Below are 25,892 nucleotides of genomic sequence, written 5' to 3'. Positions count from 1 at the left end.
AAATTACTGATAAAAAGACTCAGAATAACAGACTGGATGTGAAAACATTACTCATCTGTTTATAGAATCCAATAAAGACTCCTCAATATCCAGGATCAACATTACCTCAGGGTAAGAGTTTGGACAAAGATATTCTGAGAAAATGGAGCTAAAAACAAGTTTGTGTATTCACTTCAATATAAATCAAAATAGAACTTCAAATCAGAACCAATCTGAAGAAATTGAAAAAGACACTACATACTCATAAGAGGAAATACCCGCCAAGATGACATTTTAATTCTTAACATATATGGCCTCAAAACAAGGGAACCCAAGCTTGCAAAATAATTACAAATATAGTTTCACATATTGACCTTCATACACATAGAGTGGGAGACTGCAATACCCCACTTTTACCAATGGTCAGATCTGTCACACATTAGGTAAACAGAGAAATACTGGAATTAATATAATTTGTAAACTAAATAGACATAACAGGTTTTACAGAACATTACACACAACCAAAAAATAATATACATTCCTCTTGGCACTTCAAAAATCGTTCTCCAAAATTGATGATACACTTAGACATAAATCAAGTCACAACACATACATGAATATTAAAAAAAAAAATAAACTCACTACATTCTGTCAGCTCATCATGGATTAAAGCTGCATATAAAAAAATAGCAACAACATGAGGATTACAAGATCATGAAAAATTAACAATTCCCTAATAAATTAAAAATTTATCAAAAGAGAAAAAAGACATTGAACACATTCTAGAATTCATTAAAAAATGAACATACAGTGTACACAAACACATTAGATATACTGATAGCCTTTGTAAGAGGCAAGTTCATGTCACTAACTGCCTACATAAAAGTAATTGATTTCATACCAGTTGTTTAACAGGATTCATCTTTTTACTGCATGCAATAAACACACCTCAATATCAAGGACAGGTATTACCTCAGGATAAATTATTGGATTAAGTTATTTCAAGGAAATGCACAAAAAAGCAAGGTTGTGTAGACATTTTAATATTTGACAAAAAAAAGACTTCAAACCAAAACTATTCAAAAGTGTTAGAAAAGACATTGCATACTCATCAAAGGAAAAATGACATTTCAATTCTTCTTCTTTTTTTTCAAGACAGGGTTTCTCTGTGTAGTTTTGGAGCCTGTCCTTGTTCTCACTCAGTAGACCTGGCTGGCCTTGAACTCATAGAGATCTGCCTGGCTCTGTCTCTCAGATACTGGGATTAAAGCCTTGCCCCACTGCTGCCTGATTCAATTCTTAACATCTGTGCCCCCAAGACAAGGTTGCCAAATTTCATCAGAGGAAAACCAATACATTTAAATCATATATTGAACACAAGCATTGACAGTGGGAGGATCAGTTGCCAATTCCCACCAATAGATAGGTCATCCAGACAAAATTTAAAGGAGAAATACAGGCATTAACAAATGTTATAAACAAAATAGTCCTAACAGATATTTGCAGAATATTTCACCAAAACACAAAAGAAAATACATTCTATGTGCATCATTGTACTTTCTCCAAAATTAACTACATTATCAGAAGCAAAGCAAGTCTCAACAGATAGAGGAAACTTGAAATAACTTTGTACATCATATCAAGCCATCACGAAATAAATCTAGATGTAAACAACAGCAACAGAATTCATAAAAATGCATGGAAACTGAATAACTCTCTAGTGAATGAAAAGTACATAGGGACAAATAAAAACTATGACATCCTACACTTCAGTGAAAATGAATATACTGCATACTCAAAAGTGTGGGACTCAAGAAAAAAAGTGGTACTAAGAGAAAAGTTCGTAGCACTAATTGCCTACATAAAAATACTAAGATCACACACTAGCAACTTTACAAGATGCTTAAAGTCTCTGGCAAAAAAAGGAATAAATTCACCCTAGAGGAGTAGAGAGGAAAATATAATCATACATATGTTTGAAATCAATAAAATAGAATCAAAGTGAAAAAAATAATCAATGAATCAAAGATCTTATTATTGGAGAAATTTAGCAAGATAAACAAATCCTTATCTATTTGAACTAAAAGAAACAGAGAGTATATTCAGATTAAAAAATAAATGTGAAATGAAAGGGGTGCAAACAATAGACACCAAGGAGATCTAGAGAATCATAGGAACAAATTTCCATAACCTGTACTCCACCAAAGTGGAAAATCTAAAATAAATGGATGGGTTTCTCGATAGATCTCCCTACCAAACTTAACTCATTATCAGATATACAATATAACAGACCTATAAACTCTAGTGAAATACAAGCAGTCTTCATAAGTCTCCCAAGTGGAGGGGGAAGGCCACAGTCACAGGGTTTTAGTGGAAAATGGAACTAGACTTTCAAAGATGAGTTAACATCAATTCTTTTAAAATTATTTTACAAGACAGAAACAAAATCAATATTACATAATTCATATTATGAGATAGAGTTACCCTGATTGCCAAACCACAGGTGAGCCCAATAAAGAGAGAATAGCAGACCAATTTTCCTGGTGAACATCAATGCAGAAATAAAACACTTGTAAACCTAGTCCAATATCTCATCCAAATGATCATCCCAGAGATGCAGGGATGCTTCAATGTATGGAAACCTACTAAGGTGTGTACAAACATATAAACAAAATGAAAAAAAACAGAAAGAACACATGATATCTCATTAGATGACAAAATCCAACACCATTTCATCATAGAAGTCCTGAACAGAATAGGTATGTAAGTGACTTGCCTCAACATGAAGAATGCAGTTTACAAGTACGTGGCCAACACTAAAAATTAGTAATGCTGACCTTTTTATAACCGGTATTTTTCACTTTCTTTTTTAAATCATATAAAAAAATTGAAAGTACATTCAAATGTTTTAGCTGTAATAATGGAAAAACATAGTAAAGATGTCCAACTTTACATTGAGAATGAATAGCTAAAAAAGATGAAATAAATTCATGAGCATGTAGGAGTTGTGGGAATTCCCATCATTGTTTTTAGTATGAGTAGAAACTAAGGTTCTCAATGTTGTAAGCACATATATCTAATTCAGTCAGTAAATGTATCAATACCCTAAGGTCCATTCACACCATCTATGGAATTTTCTGAGAGTCAGCATATATAAGTCAGCACAGCACATAGATACTTGTCTGCCCAACTTTATTTCAGCATTATTCAGAATACAGAAGATAAAGAATCAACCTTGATACCCCTTAAAAGAAGAGAAAATAAAGAAAATAGTTCCTTTAAAAGTATTTTCTTTTTTTATATAAACAAAGATTCATTATTGCAGTTTCTAATTCATTCATAAAATTTTAAATGTTTCATTTCATTAATTACCACAAATAATTATATACAGAGTGATTTCTTTTTTGCCTTTTTGAGAGAGGGTTTCTTTGTGTAACAGTCCTGTCTGTCCTGAAACTCACGCTATAGAACAGGCTGGCCTTAAACTCACATAGATCCACTTGCCTCTGCCTCCAGAGTGCTCCGTTTAGAGCAGTGTGCCATTACCATCTGGCCACGTGATTTTTAGCTATACTATATTCATTGATTTTATAGAACTTTAAATAAATAGTTTATATGCAATTCACAAATGATTAAACCAGTGATGAAAATTAACAAATATGATTACTGGGTACAGAATTCTCTTAGGCATATGCACATTCAGCTGAAAGTCTCATAGGATTTATATACACAGAGTGAAGTTGTCACAAATCTGAAATAGAAACGTAAGTTATTATTCTTAACATAAACAGAAACACAAGTTGGTATTGTTCACTCCCAACTGAATATTACTCATTTTTATTACAAAAAATACACTAATAAACATTCTTTCAAACATTTTACAATTTATACACTTCTGTTTTATAAAGATTTACTAGCATATCCAAATTTCAGTAGGATGCAAATTTTATGTTAGTGTAAGTGGAAAGATAGTCATGAGATGTTTTCTAGAAAAAAATTATGTTGATCAGATATGCAAAGTGTGAATATATGACTTGCCTGTGAAAACATAAAATGGTGAACAAAACTGGGGAGGTAGTAAATGTCCTTAATCTCTGCACTCAGGATCTGGAGCAGGTATATCCCCATACACTCCAGGCCAGTGTGCTCTAGAGCAAAGTATCATCCAAAAGCATATAATTCATTCCCCACTTATGGCCCATGTAAGCATTAATCCTGTCCAGACACACAGGTGAATGGTTACATATATCTTTAACAAATACATCTCTGGTAGTTACATTTCTTTAAAAACAAATCTCTACAATAAAGATTTTACACCTGAGTTAGATAAACCAGAAAAATAAAAAAAATAAGACAAAATGGATATCAAGGTATAGGTCAACTAGATTGCCCACTGATTATAAAAAATTGTAAGCACAATAGCCAAATGTGCAAACTATTGTGTGCTCATAAAATACTATTTGACTGACTTAGCCAATTATGTTAAAATCATAAGAACATGCCATAGTCTCATTGGTTTACACATCACAAGTATTTTTCGTATTGCTTGATAATTCCAAAATGAAGACATGATCAGGATTGCTGATTGGATAAAGCCTGTGTCTTTGTCTTTATCTGCTAAGTAAGCACTCCCTAAGCAGAAATGGACACCACTCTCTGTGGAAGATGCCAATGGCTCATGTCATTTATGTGAGATGCACTCTCATGAAATTTAAAAGCTATTATAAACTTCCAGCTATTATTTCATTCCAACCTCACAGCAGAGGACATTTGTTTCAGTATTTGGGGGTGGTTGGGAATACCATCCAGTTTGTTATAGTCCTTCTATTGACTACAAAGGATTATTTGTAGATCTCTGTCCATAATAAATACCATACCCTTTTCCAGAACACCAACGGAAAACAAACACTTTCCAATGGCCTTAGCTTTTTCCCTGGATGAAGTCAATAGGAACCCTGATCTTTTGCCAAATATGTCATTCATATTTGAATTCCCTGAAGGTGGTTGTAAGACTGTGCCAAAATTATACAGTCGCATGCCTTTTTCTGAAAAAAATCAAGATTATTACCTTAACTATAATTGTAATGAAGAGACTACTTGTTTAGTGGTGCTGAGTGGACCAGACTGGGCAACATCTGCAATGGTTGGGACAAGCCTGGACCCCTACAGATCTCAACAGGTGAGACATTTGTGGTGTGGGTTTGCAAGAAATTGTGACTCTGTTGGTACCACTCCCAGAGGCTAAGAAGGGTGTGAGGAGGATACTAGTCTCACACTTATGTTAAACAATGTGGTCAAGGGTACTTTTCAGAGACTTGATGGGGCTTCATTTTCTTTTCTGAAATTGAGATGAGGAAAGAAGTAACAGTAAGAGATTTTTATAGAACTCTTTGTTGAATGTTTGTTTATAAGTTCTTAGGAGTGCATGCTACCTAATACATCCCCCTGTGTCCTAGATCCTCCAGCTTACCTATGGACCTTTCCATCCTATCCTGAGTGATCATGAGAAATTTCCCTATCTGTATCAGATGGCCCCCAAAGACACAGCTCTACCCCTGGCCATGGTTTCTTTGATGCTTCACTTCAGTTGGAACTGGATAGGACTGGCCATCTTAGACAATGATCAGGGTACCCAATTTCTATCACATTTGAGAAGAGAGATGGAAAAAAATACAGTCTGCTTTGCCTTTGTGAGTATGATCCCAGTCAACATGCACGTATACATGTCAAGAGCAGAAGTGTATTATAAACAAATCATGACATCATCCACAAATATAGTTATCATTTATGGTGACACAGACAGTACTCTAGCTGTGAGCTTTAGAATGTGGGAATCTCTAGATATAAAGAAAATATGGGTGACCACTTCACAGTGGGATGTCACTACAAGTAAGAGAGACTTCGCCATTGACTCATCGCATGGGACACTATCTTTTATACACCACCATTCTGAGATTTTTGGTTTTAAAAAATTTGTCCAGACACTGAACCCTCTCAAATACTCAGATGAATACCTCACAGGGCTGGGATGGATGAACTTTAACTGTGAGGTCTCAGCTTCTAAGTGTGAGACACTGAAGAATTGTTCATCCAATGCTTCTTTGCAATGGCTAATGAGACAGCCTTTCGACATGGCTTTTAGTGATGACGGTTATGATATATATAATGCTGTGTACACTGTGGCCCATGCTGTCCATGAGATGCTTCTTCAACAAGTGGATGATGGGGAAGAACACTATGGTAACTGCTTGAAGGTAGTGTTTCTTCTATTGAATGAAATATTGTCATTAATATCATTGCCTTGCAGTCTGTCAGATGCTCTGATTTACTGGATTAGTAAATGTTTAATAAAATAGACATATTTCTGAAAAGCTAATCTAGAGGTTGGTATAAATCATAATGCAGAAGCAATAGAGTGGAAGACACAAATTATCAAGGAATATTAGTAATTATCTTACAGAGCATCTGAATATCATTGCCCCTGCTCTACACCGGAAACGTAACTGTCCTTCCTCATTAATCCTCTCCATGAAAAGAAGAAGAGCCCTTGTTCATCAGTTGTCAAATATGTGGTAATAAGTATATCAAATGGTTTTTACAAGTGTTCTCAACAGATCATATTCTGTCCCACTGTAAGATCCGTGGAACTTCTTTGGTACTCTGAGAGTAATTACACAGGCAACAGTGCTATAATTCGTTTCAGAACATACATGAGTATTTACATGTGTGAATGGACGGTTCCCACTGTGTAGGTGTATGTTTCTGTGCTTCTGTGTGTATATTTACTTTGCTGTGTATATATGTGTTTCTGTCTATCTGCATATCTATTTATCTGTGGAACTGAGCGTAAATTTGTCTTGTGTCAGTGTCTTTCTGTATGGGAGTATGTTTCTGTATATAACTTCCTGTGTGTTTTTTCATTACATGTGACTATTTGTGTGATTTGCATATGTGCTTGCACATATGTGTATCTGTGTTTCTGTGTGTCTATCTGTATCTTTGTCTATCAATCTATCTTTGGATGGGAGCATAAATTTGTCTATGTCAATGTCTCTCTCTGTGATTGCTTCTATCTGTGCATGTCTCATTGTGTGTATTTGTCTATAAAAAGTGTGCATTTGTGTGTGAGTCTCTGTGTTTTGCAGGTTTCTGTTTCTGTGTGTCTCTTTGTGTTCATGTGTCTGTCTGTTTATGACTGTATTTTCATGTGTGTGTCTGACATGTATATGTATATAAGTATGTGTAAATTTTATAGAGCTGTAGGATGTATGTAAGACTGTATGGATGTGAGTGTTTTTTGTCTGTGTGTTTCTTTCATTATGTGTGTATGTGCATTTTTCATATCAATATTTTCTATCTGTATGTTAGCATGTATGCATATCTGGGTTACTTTTTGGTAATTTCCTCTGAAAGAACTTTAACTCTAGGAATGTTATGATACTTTCATTTATCCACTTAATTTTATTTTACTTCTCCCCTGGACACCTTCCTCAATAATGTTGCTTTTAAGAAGAAATCAGTATATGTTTTCTGACATCAAGGAAGGGCACACACAATATAGAATGCTGCCTCTCTTTCAGCTGCACTCCTTTCTGAGGAAGACTCATTTCACTAATCCTGTTGGAGAAAAAGTGAATATGAACCAGAGAGAAAACCTGCAGGGAGAGTATGACATTTTCCAGATTTGGAATTTCCCAAATGGATTTGGATTTAAGGTGAAGATAGGAGAGTATAGTCCATATTTCCCACTTGGTGAACAGCTCCATATATATGAAGATGTGATAGAGTGGTCCACTGGAAATAGACAGGTTGGTCTGACCTATCTGTAATAATTTCTGTTATACCATGGTAAAACTGTCAGGTAGTGAAATAAATTGTCACATTTAGAAGCATTTTCTAGCCTCCAAATTTATATTTTTTAATTTCAGTTTTTGATATGACATTTTATTAATTCTTTGAGGGTCTCAGACATGCATACCACACATTCTGTGAATTTTTATCACTCCAAAATATGTTTCTGGTTTTTAATATAAAAAGAAAATTGATTGTTACCACTGTACTATATTACTTCCAATAAAGTGAGCAATATCCTCTCAATGCCATCCTGATTACTACACAGTGATTGTCCTTTTGTCTGCTGAACCTTTGACATAGATAATGAAAGATTGAGGGTAAATATAAGCTGGATTAAAGTGAACACATTCAAACCATTATTTGTTATTATATAATTTGCTTTAAACCTTTCTTCCAAAAGTGTCCTAGATAATCATCCTCTCTAACCATACATGAAGATAATATTTTCATAACACATTTATATACCCTATGGATAATAACTTTGATCTTTATTTTTTCCTTCTTTTTTCTGTTAAATGTGAATGGATGTCTTGTCTGCATATATGTCTCTGCAACACTGGTATGCCTGGTGCCTATAGATGCATATAGACTTGGATCCCTGGGAAGTGGAGACAGTGCAGGGCCACACAGTGGGTGCTAAAAATCAAACTGGGCCTTTTACTTGATCAGGAATTGTTACAGACAGCTGAGCCAGTTCTCCAGTCCTGAAGCATGTCCTGTGTAAAAGAAATTGCTCACTAGAGGAATGTTTCTTGGTTCCATTAATTCCTTCAAAGACCACCCAAACAAGGGTGTGTCTAATTTCCTTATGTGTATGGGGAGGAAGTATTATAAACAAAATAAATGGTTTTTGAAAATTTATAAATGATTTATTCTACTATAAGTCTATGGTATGATACAGGTATGACGTGATGTAGGTAGTTTTATGGTATTCTATTCCAACTTCCCGACTATAAAGTAGCTTGAAATTTAAAGAAGCTAACTTCAGAAAAGTCTTCAAGCTTGATATAAAGTTGTATCTCATGGAGACCAGATAGTATAAAATCTACAAAATATTATTTTTCAAAATAACAAGGGCAGTTATTGTCAGGGAAGAGGACATATGAGCTGAAGGTATAAAAACTTTACTTTCTATCCATTCAGAGAGCAGCAATGAAATTTCAAGTATTTTCTAACCAAGTTCACTTGAGCAATACAAAAACATCCACTGGAGGCATACAGAAGTTTAGGAACAATTCAAGCAGTGCTCTACTCCTAGACATAAAATTTTCTATGTAGTAAAAGGGAACAAAATATAAAGAAATCAAATCAATACAAATCCAAATGTCAGAATGATAAGCTTATATGTGAGTATGTTCAAAGACATACTAAAGAAAGAATCCAAAGAATTATTTTAACAGTATTCCAGAATATCAAATAGGACACAAATCATCTCCAGAAGAATGCAATGAGATCACAAAACCTTACATACAATGAGGAACTGAGTGAGCATGTGACTAACACATTTGAAAACATATAAACTAATGAAACAATTCAAATTAAATATGTAATGAAAGGAAAATAAATTCAATAAAAATTCTCACTAACAGATTATTTCAAGTTGAAGACAATATGGCAGATTTGAAGACAAGGCAGAAGAATTAGAAAACTGAAACTATGACAAAGGTAAAAGTTGGGACAAGTGAACAATATATGGGACGAGGAGGATAGGATTAAAGGATCAAATTTCTTTCCCTCGACTCTCACCCTTCATTACTCCCACTCATGTCCAGGTTGTGCATGTAGATCTCAGCCATTTCTCTGTCATTGGGCGATCCTCATGTCTTTCTTGGGGTCCTGTTTTCCACTGGTGATGTGAGTAGCAGTCACGGGAGATCCTAGCTGGATCAAGAAAAGAGAGGGAGAACAAGGAATAGGAGACCATGGTAAATGAAGACCACATGAGAAAAGGAAGAAACAAAGTGCTAAAGAGGCCCACAGAAATCCACAAAGATACCCCCACTAAAGACTGTTGGCAATGGTTGAGAGACAACCGGGACTGACCTACTCTGGTGATGGGATGGCCAAACACCCTAATAGTTGTGCCAGAAACCCCATCCAAGTTCTGAGGAATCTGGATGCAGACATTCACGGCTAGGCCCCGGGTGGAGAGCTGGGAGTCTAATTAGTGAGAAAGAGGAGGGTTTATATGAGTGAGAATTGCTGAAACCAAGGTTGGATAAATCACAGGGACAAAGAGCCAAACGAATGGAAACACATGAACTATGAACCAAAGACTGAGGGGCCCCCAACTGGATCAGGCCCTCTGAATAGATCTCTGAAGTATTTGAAGGCCACCTGGCCAAACGTCCTAATTGTCATGCTAGAAACACCATCAAATGACTGAGGGAACTGGATGCAGGGATCCACGGCCAGGCCCCAGGAGGAGCTCCAGGAGTCCACTTGGCGAGAAAGACAAGGGTTTGTATGAGTGAGAATTGTTGATACCAAGTTTGGAAAAAGCACAGGGACAAATATACAAACAAAAAGAAACACATGAACTATGAACCAATAGCTGAGGAGCACCCAACTGGATCAGGCCCTCTGGATAAATAAGACAGTTGATTAGCTTGATCTGCTTGGGAGGCAGCCAGACAGTGGGACCAGTTCCTATCCTTAGTTCATGAACTGGCAATTTGGAAACTGGGGCTTATACAGAGACTATTGCCTCAGCCTGGGAGGAGGGGACTGAACCTGCCTGGACTGAATCTACAAGGCTGAACTCAATCCTCAGGGGAGTCTTTGCCCTAGAGGAGATGGGAATGGGTGTGGCCTGGGGAAAGGCGGGGGTGGGGTGGGAGGGGGAGAACAAGGGAATCTGTGGCTGATATGTAAAACTAAATTTAATGAATAAATTTAAAAAATTTAAAAAAATGAAGGATCAAATTTACAAACAATGAGCAGAAGAGAAGAAAAGGACTTACCAAGACATCAACCGTATATCCAGTAAAATACAATGGGAATTTACAAAATATAGGGAGAGGTGTGGACATCTAGAGACAGGAGGTATTTAAATTCTAAAGACATATCAGAAAAAGAAAATCTTCCCATGACATATTTTACATAAAATTTGAATTACGAAATTAAACAAAGGAAACTGAAGGCTACAGAGAGAGAAACACATTTCTTCGAAAGGTCCCTTCCAGATAACAGCAGATTCTGCCATGAACTCTATTAAAGGGGGAGAGCATCAATGATGTGATTTAAGTAGTTAGAGATACAGCTGCCAAACCCAGCTACTATGCTCAACAACGTTATCCTTTTTAATCAATGGAGGCTCTTCATGGGTATAAACTTGGCTACATCTGGAATTTATTGAAACTCAAAAATGGAAGGCATACTTGAGAGGTTTTTTTTCCTTAATTTTAAGTAGGAAAATATACTTGTTATCCAGATCTTTAAGATAGGAAGACATGCCTTATATCGAGTGATGGTGGTACATGCCTTAATCCCAGCACTCTGCAGGCAGAGGAAGGTGATTCTTTGAGTTTGAGGCCAAGCTATTTCTCAAATCAGGTTCTAGGACAGCCAGGGCTACAAAGAGCAACCATGTCTGTGAAATAAATCAACAAAAAAAAGAAGAAGGAAAGAAAGAAAAGGAAGCCATGCCTTTAATTGACAACTTTTAAGCTGGGAAAAGACACATATTTTATCTGGATCTTAAGTTGGGAAGACACAACTTTAAATTAAAACATTTGATCTTGAAAATTGACCTCTAATCTGGGCTATCCCCTCTGCTGGATGCCTATATAAGGATACAGAAAATTGAAACTTGTGTTATTAGTGTGCTTGCTCTAACCTTGTTAGTGATTCTATTTCTTCACTGGCATTTGAAGCTATATCTATGGGAACTAAGTGTTTAATAAGGATCAACTGAGATATTCAATATCAAGGAATGAGAAGTTTCTACTTTCCTGGACTTACTATTTATACCTAGCAATTGTTAGATTAGTAAGACCACTTCCTAAAAGATATCCTAACAGATTATAGAGAGACAGAATCAGATTCATTTTATAATTTATGTTACTCTAAAGAACCCTATCTAATACAGAGACATACCATGTACAGGGATGTATGTAATTTATAAGAATTCATAACCACTCTAACATTTCTATGGAAGATACATGAAGAACTACTACACACTGAAAATCAGGATAAATACAAGTTGTCCTAGAAGACAAAGACAGCATGAGAACACTGGACAAAAAAAAACTGTTATCAAACTGTATCAAGTATTGCATTAACCAAATGTATAAAAGTTGAAAAACAATTCTCAATAACAATTCAATGTTAAACTTCACGTTCTCTAATCATAACACACAAGAGACAAGGTTGCTTTGTAAATACCAACATTCATTTTTGCTTCCAAAAACAAACTGCACCTACAAACATGGAGAGATCACTTCTGTAAATACAGAGAGAAATAATTTTGAGGAAATTTAATATAATATAGAAAATGTCAGACTAAACACCTGGATAGACATGAATGGAAAATATTCTCAACTAAACACTGAATAATGTAACTAAACAGCACACCAGAAAGATCAGTCCCTATGACATACATGACTTCATTGCAGGGATACAGGCTGGTTCAACATATGCAGATCTATCTGCTAAGTATATGCTACACAAAAATAGACTCAAGCATAGAACTATATGATTATCCAAATATGTGCAGATATGGCTCTTACCAAAGGCCAGCACCAATTCAGATTTAATATTTAAAACAAAGAAGAACCTGCAAAAATAGAAGGAAGACATTCTGATTAAAAAGATTTTCTTTTGTATTATTCCAGCCTGATCACTTTAATTTTTTTCCTATGGCAATTATATTGACAACATTGAAGAGAAACTTAAAGAGTTTCCATGAAAATTCTCAGCGAGGCCAGTCATATATGGTGGTGCACATTTTAATCAAAATTATTGGAGAGAGGCTGAAGTAAAACCCTCTCAGTTATGGCCAGATTAGCATACACAGCGAGTCCAAAAGAGCTAGGGTTGCATATAGAGACCCTCCCTCAAAAGAAATGAGCAGAAATTAGACATGGGTGATATTTTGAGTTCCATCCATTTGCCTGAAAATATCACGATGTCAATGTTTTTTTTGGTTTTTGTTTTTCCTGCTGAGTAATACTCAATTGTGTAAATGTACCACATTTTCTTTATCCATTCTTTAGATGAGGGGAATCAACCTGAGTAATGTAACTCAGACCCTGATACATAAACATGATAAGTCCTCATTCATAAGCAGATATTATATGGAAAACAAATAATAACCAGGCTATACTCCACAGCCCCAGAGAAGCTAGGTAAGAAGGAAGACTTAAGAGGGACACATGGATCACCCTAAGAAGGGGAAATTGATGATATCTCCTGGGTAAACTAGGGGTAAAAGGAAGAGGAAAGAGAATGGGGGATAGAGACATGAGGAGCTGGGAGAGTCCCCTTTAGGGGAAGGTTGGAGGGGAGAGCAACAAACGAGACATCTTGGTAGAGTGGGGCATTATGGCATGACTGGGATACCTGGTGCCAGAGAAACTCCCAGGATTTCCCAAGAGTGACCTCAGCTAAGGCTCCTCCTAGAAAGGGTGCCTGAACTGGCCTTCTCCTGCAATCAGATTTTTGACTACCTTAATTCTTTCATAGAATCTTCATCCAATAACTATAGAAGCAGATGCAGAGATTCATTGCCAAGCACAGGGCCAAGCTGTGGCAGTCCACTTGAATAGAGGTAGAGGGATTATTCAGCAAGTGGGGTCAAGATAATGACAGGGCAACACGTAGAGAAAGCTGACACGAGTAGTAGGAGCTTAGGAACACTAAACCTACAGCTAGAGGACGTTCATGATACCTACCTAAGAGCATTGCATGTGGGTGATAATTATGTAGCTGAGTCTCTCTGTAGCCCTTGCAGTGGGACCAAGATCTCTCCCTGGTACATGAGATGGATTTGTAACATGTACCCTATGGGGGGATTAATCGCTCAGCCTTAATGCAAGGGGGAAGAACATTGTCTTGCCTCAACTTGATTTACCATGCATTTTTGACTCCCATGGGAGGCCTTACCCTTTCTGAGGAGTAGATAGGGTAGCAGAAAGAAGATGTGGAGAGGGAACAGAATGAATGGAGGGAGAGGCAATTTTGGATGGTAAATAATATAAATAATTTGTTAAAAAAGAAATTGCAGAGGGATATACATTTTCTCCAATCTTCTTGAAAATTGTCCTTAATCTTAGCAAGTACAAGAAGAAATGGTAAACATTAAATACAGAAATAAAGGAAGAAATATGCCCACTGGTACCATACAACTTTAAACCCAGCATTCTGGAGGCAGGAGAGGCAGATCTCTGTACCATCTATGTTAACCTACTCTACGTATGTAATTAAGGTATACCAGCAATACATTGTGAGTGAGTCCCTGTTTCAAGAAAACTACAACAAAAAGGAATATTTCTACGTAATCATATTGTATAGAAAGATAGAGGCCATGTGATTTTGATTCAGAACTCAATTCTGAACTAAGGATGCAAAGTGAGTATGCAACAATCAGCAGTTGTCTAAACCAGTATATAGATCACTATCATCAGGTTTTGATTATACAAAGTTTTTGTATTATAAACTGAATGAAATCCTTTAATTAACTTAAACTATCTAACTTTTATTCCAGTTCCCCAAATACTTGCAGCCTTTGTAAGGCACTTTGACCTTAGGAAACATTCAAACTAAAACCTCCATACATACCAACCCAGCACTTCTTCACCATAAATGCACCAGGCTCTGCCTACTTAGCTGTTATTCTCTTTACATTTTGTTTGTCATATTTTGCAGTGCTATTTATTGGAGCTCATGTTTGCTGTCAGAGGTTTGAAGAGATATTTCCCATGTTTCTGATATTCATTTATCTTAGTTTGCTGCACTCTTCCTGTGATTAAACACTGGCCATAAGCAAACTGAGGAGGAAGGGTTGATTAGAATCATGGGTTAAAATAAAAAGAAGACAATGTAGAAATCTAGAGACTGCAACAAAACTCTGAAGGAACGCTGCTCATTGGTTTGCTCTGCTTGATCTCTCAAATAGCCCTGAATAGAGACAGTAATGCCCTCAGTGGACTGGGCACTCCTACCACAATTACCCATCAATAAAATGCATAAATAATATGACAGCAGGGTAGTTCTTGGAGAGTAATATTTTAGTTAGGGTTTTCTTTAACTTTTCAATAGTCTTTCTGTCAAGGTGATGAAAATTAACTAGAAAAATCAGTTTGTACTATGTGGTGTTTGCCCACAGCAAACAACCCATTTTTATTCCTAAATTCCTAAGATTGGGAAGCCACTCAACTTTACATCAGATTGTTTTCATACATTTGCTTGTTGGGCATTTTAAAACATACTAAGTTTAATGTGGTCACTCATTTGGTGTATGTAAAATAAGCTTATCAATATTTCAACATGCTAATGCCATATACTTATGGAACGAGTAGGTTAAAGTCCTGATAGCAACATATGTCTGATTTTCCTCAGATGCTACCCTCTGTGTGCAGTGCTGATTGTGGTCCTGGATTCAGAAAATTCTTGAAGGAGGGAATTGCAGCCTGCTGTTTTGATTGCATCCCCTGCCCAGAAAATGAAGTTTCTAATGAGACAAGTGAGTGTTTGCTGCTGAGATAAATCCTTCACATAGATCATCTTCTCCCAAACACACTGGGATGATCAAAGGTTCTAAAAGAGCACTGTACAAATAAACCATATCACTTTCCCAAGTTAGTTTTTATAGGACTATTAATATTAACAATGTCACTTAAAGTAAATGTTATGTCATGTCACACATCTTTCACTCTTTGAAAATCCATTGTAAGAAACATTTAATAATCAAACTATAAAATGAGGGAATTCTGCACAATGTCTTAACTAGTGAAAAATCTTCTTTGGAAATACATGTAGATTAGATTCCAGTCATGAAATTTTAATATTTTTTCTATTTTCATGTCTGTATGAGTCTTTACATAAATTTATAGGTAGCACGTACATGCAGTAAATCAATGAAGAAAAGACTAGTTTATCAGATCCATTGAACACTTTTGTAGGTATTAGTAACCCAATCTAAGTCCTCTGTAAGATTAATGATGAGGGGAAATAGTCTCTTATAGTATTATAAGAAACTGTCAAGTCTGATAAAGAAGATTTCAAGCAAATCCAGAGAGCCCTATTGTCTAGGTTCAGTGTGATTTGAAATCTAGGGAATTGTGGATAATTGTTACCACATAATGTAAAAGTATTGAGTCCTATAGTCAATTTGTTTATCTATAGCACACAGTTAATAATGTCAAAAAGTAGGAGATTAAAATGATTTTGTATGAAAGCAACTAGCCACAGTTATTCAAATGGTGTTGTCACCTACACAGCCCATGTTAGTTAAATGATTATTTGTTTAGAGTTGGTTACAGAAAAATGGCAGACACATAGGCTTTCTCTCATATTGCCTATCATCTTTTATAATGAAAGACATTAAAGGACATTTATGGCCATTAAGATGATTCAGAAATCAAATCCCTTGCTACTAAATCTGCTGAGGAATTCATCCCTAGGACCCATATAGTAGGAAGAGGTTTCCAACCCCTAGAGGTCATGTTCTGATCTCTATGCACTCACAATACAACATACTCCAATTTAATTATACAAACTGTAATGAAATTTGTTTAAATTCAAAATCATATAAGAGTAAAGGGTATTACAACAATAAATACAGCAACAATTAACCAAAAATATTTTTTATCATTTCTTTAATTATGGTTATGTATGTGGTTATGTGTACACAATTTCAGGTGAACATGAAAAGCAACCAAGGCCCCTGTAGTTAGAATTATATCCAGTTTGAGACACCCAAGATGCGTTCTTGGAACTGAATACAGTTCTTCTGAAAGACCAGTGCATTTTTCCTCACAACTGAGACCATATTTCATTCCACTAAACAAATACACGGGTCCATATATGCATTGTTCTAGAAAAAAAGACTTGAAATCTAGAAGCACATCATCAATTATCCAATGAATTGAAGCAATTATAGCCTCATTTCATTAACTTTCCTTGGTGGAGATTACAATTTTTGGATGGGGTACTATTTCTCACAACAAATCTTCTGTGCTATCACTCTTGCTTGAATTTTCTTTAATTTATCGTGCTCATGGTATTGTATCAATATCTAACTCACACTTGAGTACACTAAAATAATCTGACACTCACATAGATAGAAATTAGTCAAGTAGGAAAGTGGTTGTCTATTCCCAAAGATGATGGAATCAAGAGGTAGCTCATTTAAATGATAAGTATGTACAGAGGTTTCTACCTTCAGGGTAGGGTTATTGCATCTTATGAACAAGACTCAGGGATAAAGCATTCCTAATGCCAGAATGGGATAGAACTGAGGACATTTTTATTTGATTTATTTAATTTTTGCATTTTAAAACATAAAAATTATATTTATGTAATATTCTTTTCTAATTCTCATCCTCCTATTTTCCTCATATAAACACAACCACTCTCATATATGAGCTCTGTTGTTATTTTTACATGTAGACACACATATACATAAATACACACACACACATACACACACACACACACACACACACACACACACACACACACACACAAGTTACTGATCCTGAAGGGACTCTAGTGAGGCTGATTATGGCAAATATGGCTACAACAAGTCCTGCCCTTCTCCCCCATTTCCTTTACCTTGCTAAAATCCATTAGATTCCTGTGATAGTTTGAATGAAATTGGTCCCATCAGAGGATATAGTTTTGTTGGAGAGGTGTAGTCTTATTGGAGGAAGTGCGTTCATTGTAGATGCAGACTTCCAGGCCCCTTAAATGCTTAAGCCACACACAATGAGACTACTTTCTTTATGTTACCAATGGATCAAAAGATGGAAAATGCTCAACTTCTTCTCCAGCACCATGTCTGCCTGAATAGCAACATGGCCCACCACTATGATAATGGACTGAACCTCTGGAATATAAGTCACTCATTTAAATGTTTTCTTTCATAGGAACTGCTGTGGTTATTGTTCTCTTTATAGCAATAGAAACCCTAACTGGGGCTACATTCCTAAAGAGTGCCACCAGGGTCTATTCCCTTATTTGGGCACTTCTCCTACTGAGGCTAACTATCAAGGTCTAGCTACCAAAGTATTGAAATCCAATTAGCAAAGATTCCCTTGTAACTCCTCTAAATAATATGTCCAAACGCAATTAAGCTCTTCATCCTAACATGGGGTTCCCCTTTTAACTTTATAAACTGCAATTTTTCTAAAGGCCACATCTCTGTCCCCTCTACGCAGAGACAGATTTTGTCCTCCCTGTCCTAAAACCCTTTCTCCATCTCTCTTGTTGCTTTACTCTACTGGCCATAGTCCTATGGTGCAAATAAATATACTTTGTGTCGAGAACTTGATCTGGACAAGTAATGTACAGACTCCAAGGGTCCCTACTGATTCCATTTAGTATTTCTTCTATGTCAATTGATTTGGGCTGGTCACTTGAAAGTAGGCAGCACATGACAGGACTTATCCAAATAGAAAACAGTCTCCATCAATTACAGGAACAGTGGTCATAAAACAGACAGAAAGACATCAGGATGCACTACAACCATGGGATCTGATACTGTAAAATAAACTGTGCAAAATAATGGTTAATGATTTTTTTCCTCCGTCAATTCAGGAGTTTGAGTCCTTTCATCATAGTATTCAGAATGTACTTAAAATACCTGTGATTTCTAATAATATAGTGAATGGCAATATCAATACAGTTAAATAGAAAACATAAGGATTTTTTGACTTCATTCCTCATATAGACAATGAATGAGTATTTTGAAATGGAAGCACTACTATGCAGCAATGTCCATCAACTACATCCTCAGAAACAAATGCAGATCTTGCAATGCCTCTTCAACACACTTAATTGAAATGTCCTGTCATTCACTAATCATACATTTCTCTCTCCGTCAGATGTGGATAAATGTGTGAGGTGTCCAGAGGACCAGTATGCCAACAGAGAGCAGGACCAGTGCATTCCCAAAGCAGTGATCTTTCTGAACTACGAAGATCCCTTGGGGATGGCTCTTGCCTTTATGGCATTGTGGTTCTTTGTATTCACAGTTCTGATTTTTGGGATCTTTGTCAAGCACCATGACACTCCCCTTGTGAAGGCCAATAACCGGAATCTTAGTTACATATTGCTCATCTCACTCATGTTTTGTTTCTTGTGCGCCTTGCTCTTCATTGGCCAACCCAACTCAGCTTCCTGTGTCCTGCAGCAAATCACATTTGGATTTGTATTCACTGTGGCTGTTTCCACTGTGTTGGCCAAAACAGTGACTGTCCTGCTGGCCTTCATATTCACAGCCCCTGGAAGAATGAGATACTTTCTGGTCTCAGGGGCATCCAACTACATCATAGTCATTTGTACCCTTATCCAAATTATTCTCTGTGCAATTTGGCTGCAAGTTTCTCCTCCCTCTATTGACACTGATGCATACTCTGTGCATGGCCAAGTCATCATTGTGTGCAACAAGGGCTCAGTTACTGCATTCTACTTTGTCTTGGGATACCATGGCTCCCTTGCCTTTGGGAGCTTCATTGTGGCTTTCTTGGCCAGGAATCTCCCTGACAAATTCAATGAAGCAAAGTTGCTGACCTTCAGCATGCTGTTGTTTTGCAGTGTCTGGGTCACCTTTCTTCCTGTCTTCCATAGCACCAAGGGCAAGGTCATGGTTGTTGTGGAGGTTTTTTCCATCTTGGTCTCCAGTGCAGGCCTGCTGGGGTGTATCTTTATTCCCAAGTGCTACATAATTTTGTTTAAACCAGAGAGAAATTCTCTTGAAAAGATAAGGGAGAAAACATCTTCCTGAACACCCATTTTATAAATTGTTACTGATAACTGTAGTGTTGACACAGAACCACCTACTCTGATACAATGCACGATGTATGCATTAGCTAGTGATTCTCATTGTGTCTTCTAAAAATGATGTCAAGAAGTACCATGTGTACTACTTTTCTGTACACACTGGCCTACAATTTTCCACTCAGCCTCTTATTATACAAGACCTGGTTCTTGGATATTAGCACATAGGGGATATGTTCTTCTCTTTCTCTAGTTCAAAAATATACTTGAAATAAACTCTGAGCAATTATTTTGATATCTGAGTGAATGTGTGACTTTGAATGTAAAAGAAAACAAGAGAAAATTTTTGTAGTGTGAATGATTGTTTTCAGATGATGAAACAAGTTTTCCCCTTGAAGAAGAAGACAAGAGAATCCTGTTGCATCCTGGAAGTTAGAAGCATAAAACTTACAAGACAGAAAGATGTTGTGTTAAATAGATAGAAAGAATATTGGCAAATATGGAGACATATCTCAGCATTTACAATCATGTGTGGCTTTCTCAGAGGAGGTAGGTTTAATAACTTATCCACACATCTTACAGTCCACAGCCTCCTATTCACAACAGCTCTGATGGATCTGATACCCTCTTCTGTCTTCTAAAATCACCTACATACAGATGTGATCATGATAACACACTAAAAAAGCAAAGACACAAAATTGAAATTAAATGAATGTTTTAAGTTGAATTTTACATAGCACTATAGTGCAACACTTGTTTTCTTTATTTTCTCATTCATTGAAAATAGATTTTCTTTCACATAGTGACCCCTGATTATGTTTCCACCTCCCTCTGCTCCTCCCCACATCCCTTCCTATTTGAATCCACCCCATTTCTATCACTCATTCGAAAACAGTCAGGTTTCTATGGGATAATAATAAAAATATACTAAGATAAAGATTATCTAACACATTAGAATTAGTCAAAATGGGCAAACAGAAGAAAAAATGCCCAAGAGAAAGCATGGAAATCTGACCCATGTGTTTGCATATTCAGGATTTCTGTAAAAATCATATATATATATATATATATATATATATATATATATATATATATGTGTGTGTGTGTGTGTGTGTGTGTGTGTGTGTGTGTGTGTGTGTGTATCTGCTAAAAAGTAGAGAAAAGAGGGGAACTCTGACACAATATTATGAGACAAGGACTTCCAAAAGTGAGACTGACTGAATTTTCTGTTTTCATCTATTTCTGGGCATGCAGTGTACAATTAAAAGTAGTTTAATTTCTTATTGATACTCCTTTGGAGGAAAGTAAATTCCCATAATCTGGTGGTTATCAACTCAAGATTGGTTCTGAATTAAGAAGGAGGCTTGTGTTCATTCTACTTTCAGGTATTGGACCCCAAATGGGAAAACATCCATGTAATTACTGTTCCTACATTCTCATGTCCTGTGATTTCTTTTGCATATCAATGCTGTTTATTTAGAAGGTCTTTCTTCTTTGGTGTCCTGAATGTCCTCTGGATTTTGTACTCTTTCTATATATGCATCCATGTTCTTCTCTGTGCCTTGTAAGGAGATATGTGAAGGAGACAACCCTTTTAAAGTTAGTTTTCTTTTTCTCACTAGAATATCTGGCTGTTGATTCCTGTATTTATCCATGTCTGTTGCAGAATCAAGATTATCTGATGATGATTGAACAAGGCCTTGATATAAGAGTATAATACAATGCAATTACAAGATATTTTATTGCTTTTTAAAGAACTGCAGCATTTGTTTTTACTGTAGGTACCTGGGATATCTAGTCTCTGAATTTTTTTCACCCAAGTTGAGCATTTATGCAGTCAATTCAGATACTGGTTGCTTACTCTTACAAATTTGTATAACCATTTCCCTAGCTATCTTGCAGATAGGACATCATCTAGATCAAAGGGTTTTTGAATGTGTTGGCATTTACAGTTCTGATTTGTTAATTGCCAGAGTACATTACAGTACCAAAGACACCAGAATACTGGGTGAAATCTCAATGAAGGCACCAGATCAACTTCTGCATGTTTAACCTTTGTGAAGGTGAAGCTGTTAAGGTCTTATTAATTGCTCCTTGCCACCAGTCTGTGGAGGACAACCTGCAATCCTGGCCACAGCCTGGGTTGTTTGGTGACTCCCATGGGATCCCTTTAGGCAACAATTTAATTAGATGTGACCCACCTTCATTTTGTGATGAAATGGACAGTTTGGTCTCTATCTCCCATATTATTTAGTGAATTTACTTAGATCCCCTTTAGGCATGTGTATAACTTAGAAAGCTTCTACTATGTTAGGTTTACACAATACTCCTCAAGTGGCCTTTAATTTTAGCCATCTTTTCTTACTTTCCTTCCTGCCAGCTCTCTCCTCATTTGATCTTCAAAGTAGTTTTAATTTGCATTTTCATGGTTGCTAAAGATGTTGAACATTCTTAAGTATTGTTCGGCCATGTGTGTTTCACCTTCTCAGAACTCTTAGTTCTGTACATTTTCAAATTGAGCTAACATTTTTCTTGTTCAGATTTTACATTCATTTATATTCTAGATATACTAATCCTTTTATTCCCAGGACCCCCAAGGTACTTGTTAAGCTGTTTCCTCTTTTCCATTGGTGTTTTTAAACCCATGTCAATGCTAAGGTAGCTAAAGCTGTGCAATCTAATTATGGGTTTTCTACCCCATTGAAGCATTTGTACTCAGTGGTGTCAGTGTGATGATCCTCTGTGACTACATCAATAGAGTGTAATGGGACATAAACATGATGATACCTCCAGCTTGTTTCTTTTTGTTGTCCATTGCTTGGTCCATCTAGAGTCTGTTTCTCTATTTGAATTTTAGCATAGTTTTTCATAGTCCCATTTCTCTTTATATAATGATGGAATTTTGATGAACATTGTGCAGAATATCAGCATATTGTTCATTATATAGGTAAGTATTATTCGCACAATATTAATTATCAATCCAGGAGCATGTGAGATAGATTCCATCTTTCAGTGTCGGTCAGTTTCTTTCCTTGGTGTTATAGGATGTTCAACATGATGATACTTAACAACCTAAGTGAGGGTTATTCCCAGGTATTTCATGTTTTAGAGGTTACTGCAATGGAGTTTCTTCCTCGATACATTCCTCAGTATGATTCTTTCTTTTATATAAAGAGCAATTAATTTTGTGCAGTGATTTTGCAATCTGTTACTTTCCAGAGAGTAATCATCAGATGGAAGACTTTTCACAGCAAATATTTAAGGCCTCATGTACATGTACAAAATCATTAGCACATAGAGATGATGTAACTCCCTTTCTTTCCTACTGACTTGTTAATGTAGAAGAATACAAAGAGGCCTACTCTTATTCCAGGGGAGTGTGTATTTTCATCCTTTGTTGTTTCATAGGAAAGACTATCAGTTATTCTAGTTTTTTTTAAATTCTTGACATACATTTGTCATATGTTCCTTCATGTTGTCCTAATATTTTTCTTCTATGCTGAGTATTTTAGTGATACTGAAGATTTTGAGAAGTTTTCTTCACATGTTGAGATGATTATATAATTTATGACCTTTCATATTAAAGCCATTTATTAAACTCTCATTTTTTGGAAGTCACTTGTTTGCACTTCCTGTTTTACTAGGTAATATTATTTCCTTCTCAGGTCTCTAAGGGAGTTGAAGATTATAGAGTTGTAGTTTCAGTTTTCCTTACTAAAAATTTCAGAAAAGAAATTCACTAAGAACTTGTAAAATGTATAGTTTTGAAAGTCATCATAAGTTTTCTATTAGTAATTCAAGATAAGATATAAAGTGAATTAGGTATTTTTGGAGTTACCAAGTTAAGATAGATAATGGAATATTTTTTCTGAATTTTTCAAATGCAACTGGACTAGATATTGTTGATGTATTTATTGCTTGTATATATGTATATAGTTATTGTACTTATTGTATAAATTTTTCTTAGTTATAACTTTTTTATCTTTTATTAGACAAAAAAAGGGGAAATATGGTGATATTTTGTGCTGATACATCCTAACATTTTATTCGTGCTTTAATAAATAAAGCTTGCCTGGAGAGCAGAGGAAAAAGCCAGCCATTATAAGTAAACACAGAAATCAGGCAATGGTAGCACATACCTTTAATACTATCACTTGGGAGGAAGGGATCTGTCTGGATGCCTATGAGTTCAAGGACACTCTAGAGAACAGAGCCAAGCATTGTGACACACACCTTCAATCCCAGACCAACCATAGAGTTCTAGAACTGTGTATAGACAGGCAGGAAGTTACAGAGGTGGGCAGGAAGAGGAAGTAATATAGCTGGACTGAGAGAGCCAATGAGAGAACAGAACAGAAAGGTATATAGGCATGAGTAGACAGGAAGAAGCTCTCTTTGGAAGCTGCAAAGTTGGCGAGGTGAGGTTGGTTGTTGGCTTGTGCCATTCCTCTGATCTCTCTCTGGCTTTAACCCCAAATTCTGGCTCTGTATTTTTTCTTTAATAAGATCATTTAGAAATTCATCAACAGCAATCTAATTGACAGCTAATAATAATCATAAAGTCAGTTCTTAGGATTCAAAGCTGTATTCTTGTCACTCTGGTTACTGCATGCTTATTAGAAAACAACTTTATACAGAAAATAAAAGTAAAAGATTTTTTAGACGAGAAAACTAGCCATTAGAAACTGTGACCAGGGATATTTATACCACAAAAATAAATCTTTTGTAGTCTTTGGTAAGTTCCTATTATAAAATATTTGTATTAAGACTCATGATATCCTTAAATAGAAATTTGAGAAATTCAGAGAGTTTTGATGGTCAGGTTCATCTAACATTTATACATACTAAAAGAGATCAATTTGCTAAGTTGTTCTTCCTATATCAATTCCATAATTGTGTCTTATTTGGTACACTTAAATTTGAAGTTTTCTTATGTCATATGCATGAAGAGAGCTCTGGTCATCACTTCTAATATCTCATGCTTCCTCTGTAGATTATTTCTAATGCTGACATCTTAAGACACTATTGAAAAGTGGAATCTCAGCACAGAGGATTTGTAATATTTTTCTATATTTAAAAAACCTTAGGTAACTTGAGTTTTGTGTGTGTGTGTGTGTGTGTGTGTGTGTGTGTGCTTCTGTGCACATGTGAGTTCATGTAATCCTGAAGTCCCAAAGAAGCCATCTGATCCTTTCAAGTTATTGATACAAGTGGTTGTGAAGAGCATGCTGTTGGGGATAAATATGAGGACCTCTGCAAAAGAATATGTGATATTAACTACAGACACATCAATTTAGATTCTATAATGTTCTTTATACCTGTTTATGAAAACACACAACTGTCTTCTAAGTTCTTCTGTTCTAACTCCTAGGAACCATCAGAATTCCCTTCCTATCCTCTTGAAAGGAGGCGTATATGTAGCTAGAGTTTTTCTGGTCCTGCCTAGTCCACGGTCAGAAAAAATCTCTCTCACCCACAAGTCCCGCAGCTACTCAGACCCAACCAAATAAACACACAAAGACATAATGCTTACAAAATGTATGGTCATGGCAGGCTTCTTCCTATCTAGTTCTTCTATCTTAAATTAATGCGTTTTTATTAATCTATACCTTACCATGTGGCTAGTGGCTCACCAGCATCTTCACATGTTGCTTGTCATACGGCAGCTGGCAGTGTCTCTCTGGGTCAGCCTTCCACTTCCCAGAATCCTCAACTCTGTTTGTCCTACCTATACTTCCTGCCTGGCTTGGCCAATCAGTGTTTTATTTATTAACCAATCAGAGCAACTCATTTAACATACAGACCCTCCCACAGCATATATTGCTTTACTCCCATCGACAAAAATGTTCACTCTTTCACAAATATCCTGTCTTTTTCTCTCATCCCTCAAGTGCATCAAAGTAGAGCATTTATTCAGATATTAAAATAAGTTTGAATTTACTTTGAGCACTTCTGCATTTTAGAACAGAGAAGAGTATTCCACCCTGCACTATTGCCCAATGGCTAGGTCTTAGGGAATGTATGGCTGAGTAGGTTATAAGAGACAATGTAGGAAACAATACTAGACATGCTATTGCTAGGCAACATCAATAGAGAAAATAGTGAGTCATTTTATA

The 25,892-nt window shown here is 36.1% G+C and overlaps 1 protein-coding gene across 2 annotated transcripts in view; it reads left to right on the top strand.

Annotated features, from left to right (window-relative positions):
* LOC114685603 (vomeronasal type-2 receptor 116-like) overlaps positions 1-19,783 on the top strand; it is a 30,419-nt gene extending 10,636 nt beyond the window's left edge. The window contains exons 2-6 of one of the 2 annotated variants that reach the window (XM_037204408.1): positions 4,867-5,158; positions 5,436-6,233; positions 7,560-7,787; positions 15,394-15,517; positions 19,032-19,783. In XM_037204408.1, the coding sequence (XP_037060303.1) occupies positions 4,867-5,158; positions 5,436-6,233; positions 7,560-7,787; positions 15,394-15,517; positions 19,032-19,783 (2,194 nt within the window). Of the gene's footprint in view, positions 1-4,866; positions 5,159-5,435; positions 6,234-7,559; positions 7,788-15,393; positions 15,518-18,881 lie in introns of both variants that reach the window. The other variant, XM_028860243.1, reaches the window with a different exon arrangement.
* The last annotated feature ends 6,109 nt before the right edge of the window (positions 19,784-25,892 follow it).

The sequence above is a fragment of the Peromyscus leucopus genome, chromosome 1 (genome assembly GCF_004664715.2).
Source record: "Peromyscus leucopus breed LL Stock chromosome 1, UCI_PerLeu_2.1, whole genome shotgun sequence".
NCBI lineage: Eukaryota > Metazoa > Chordata > Mammalia > Rodentia > Cricetidae > Peromyscus > Peromyscus leucopus.
Note: the sequence above shows the minus strand (reverse complement) of the source record. Positions and strands in the feature narration are given on the sequence as shown.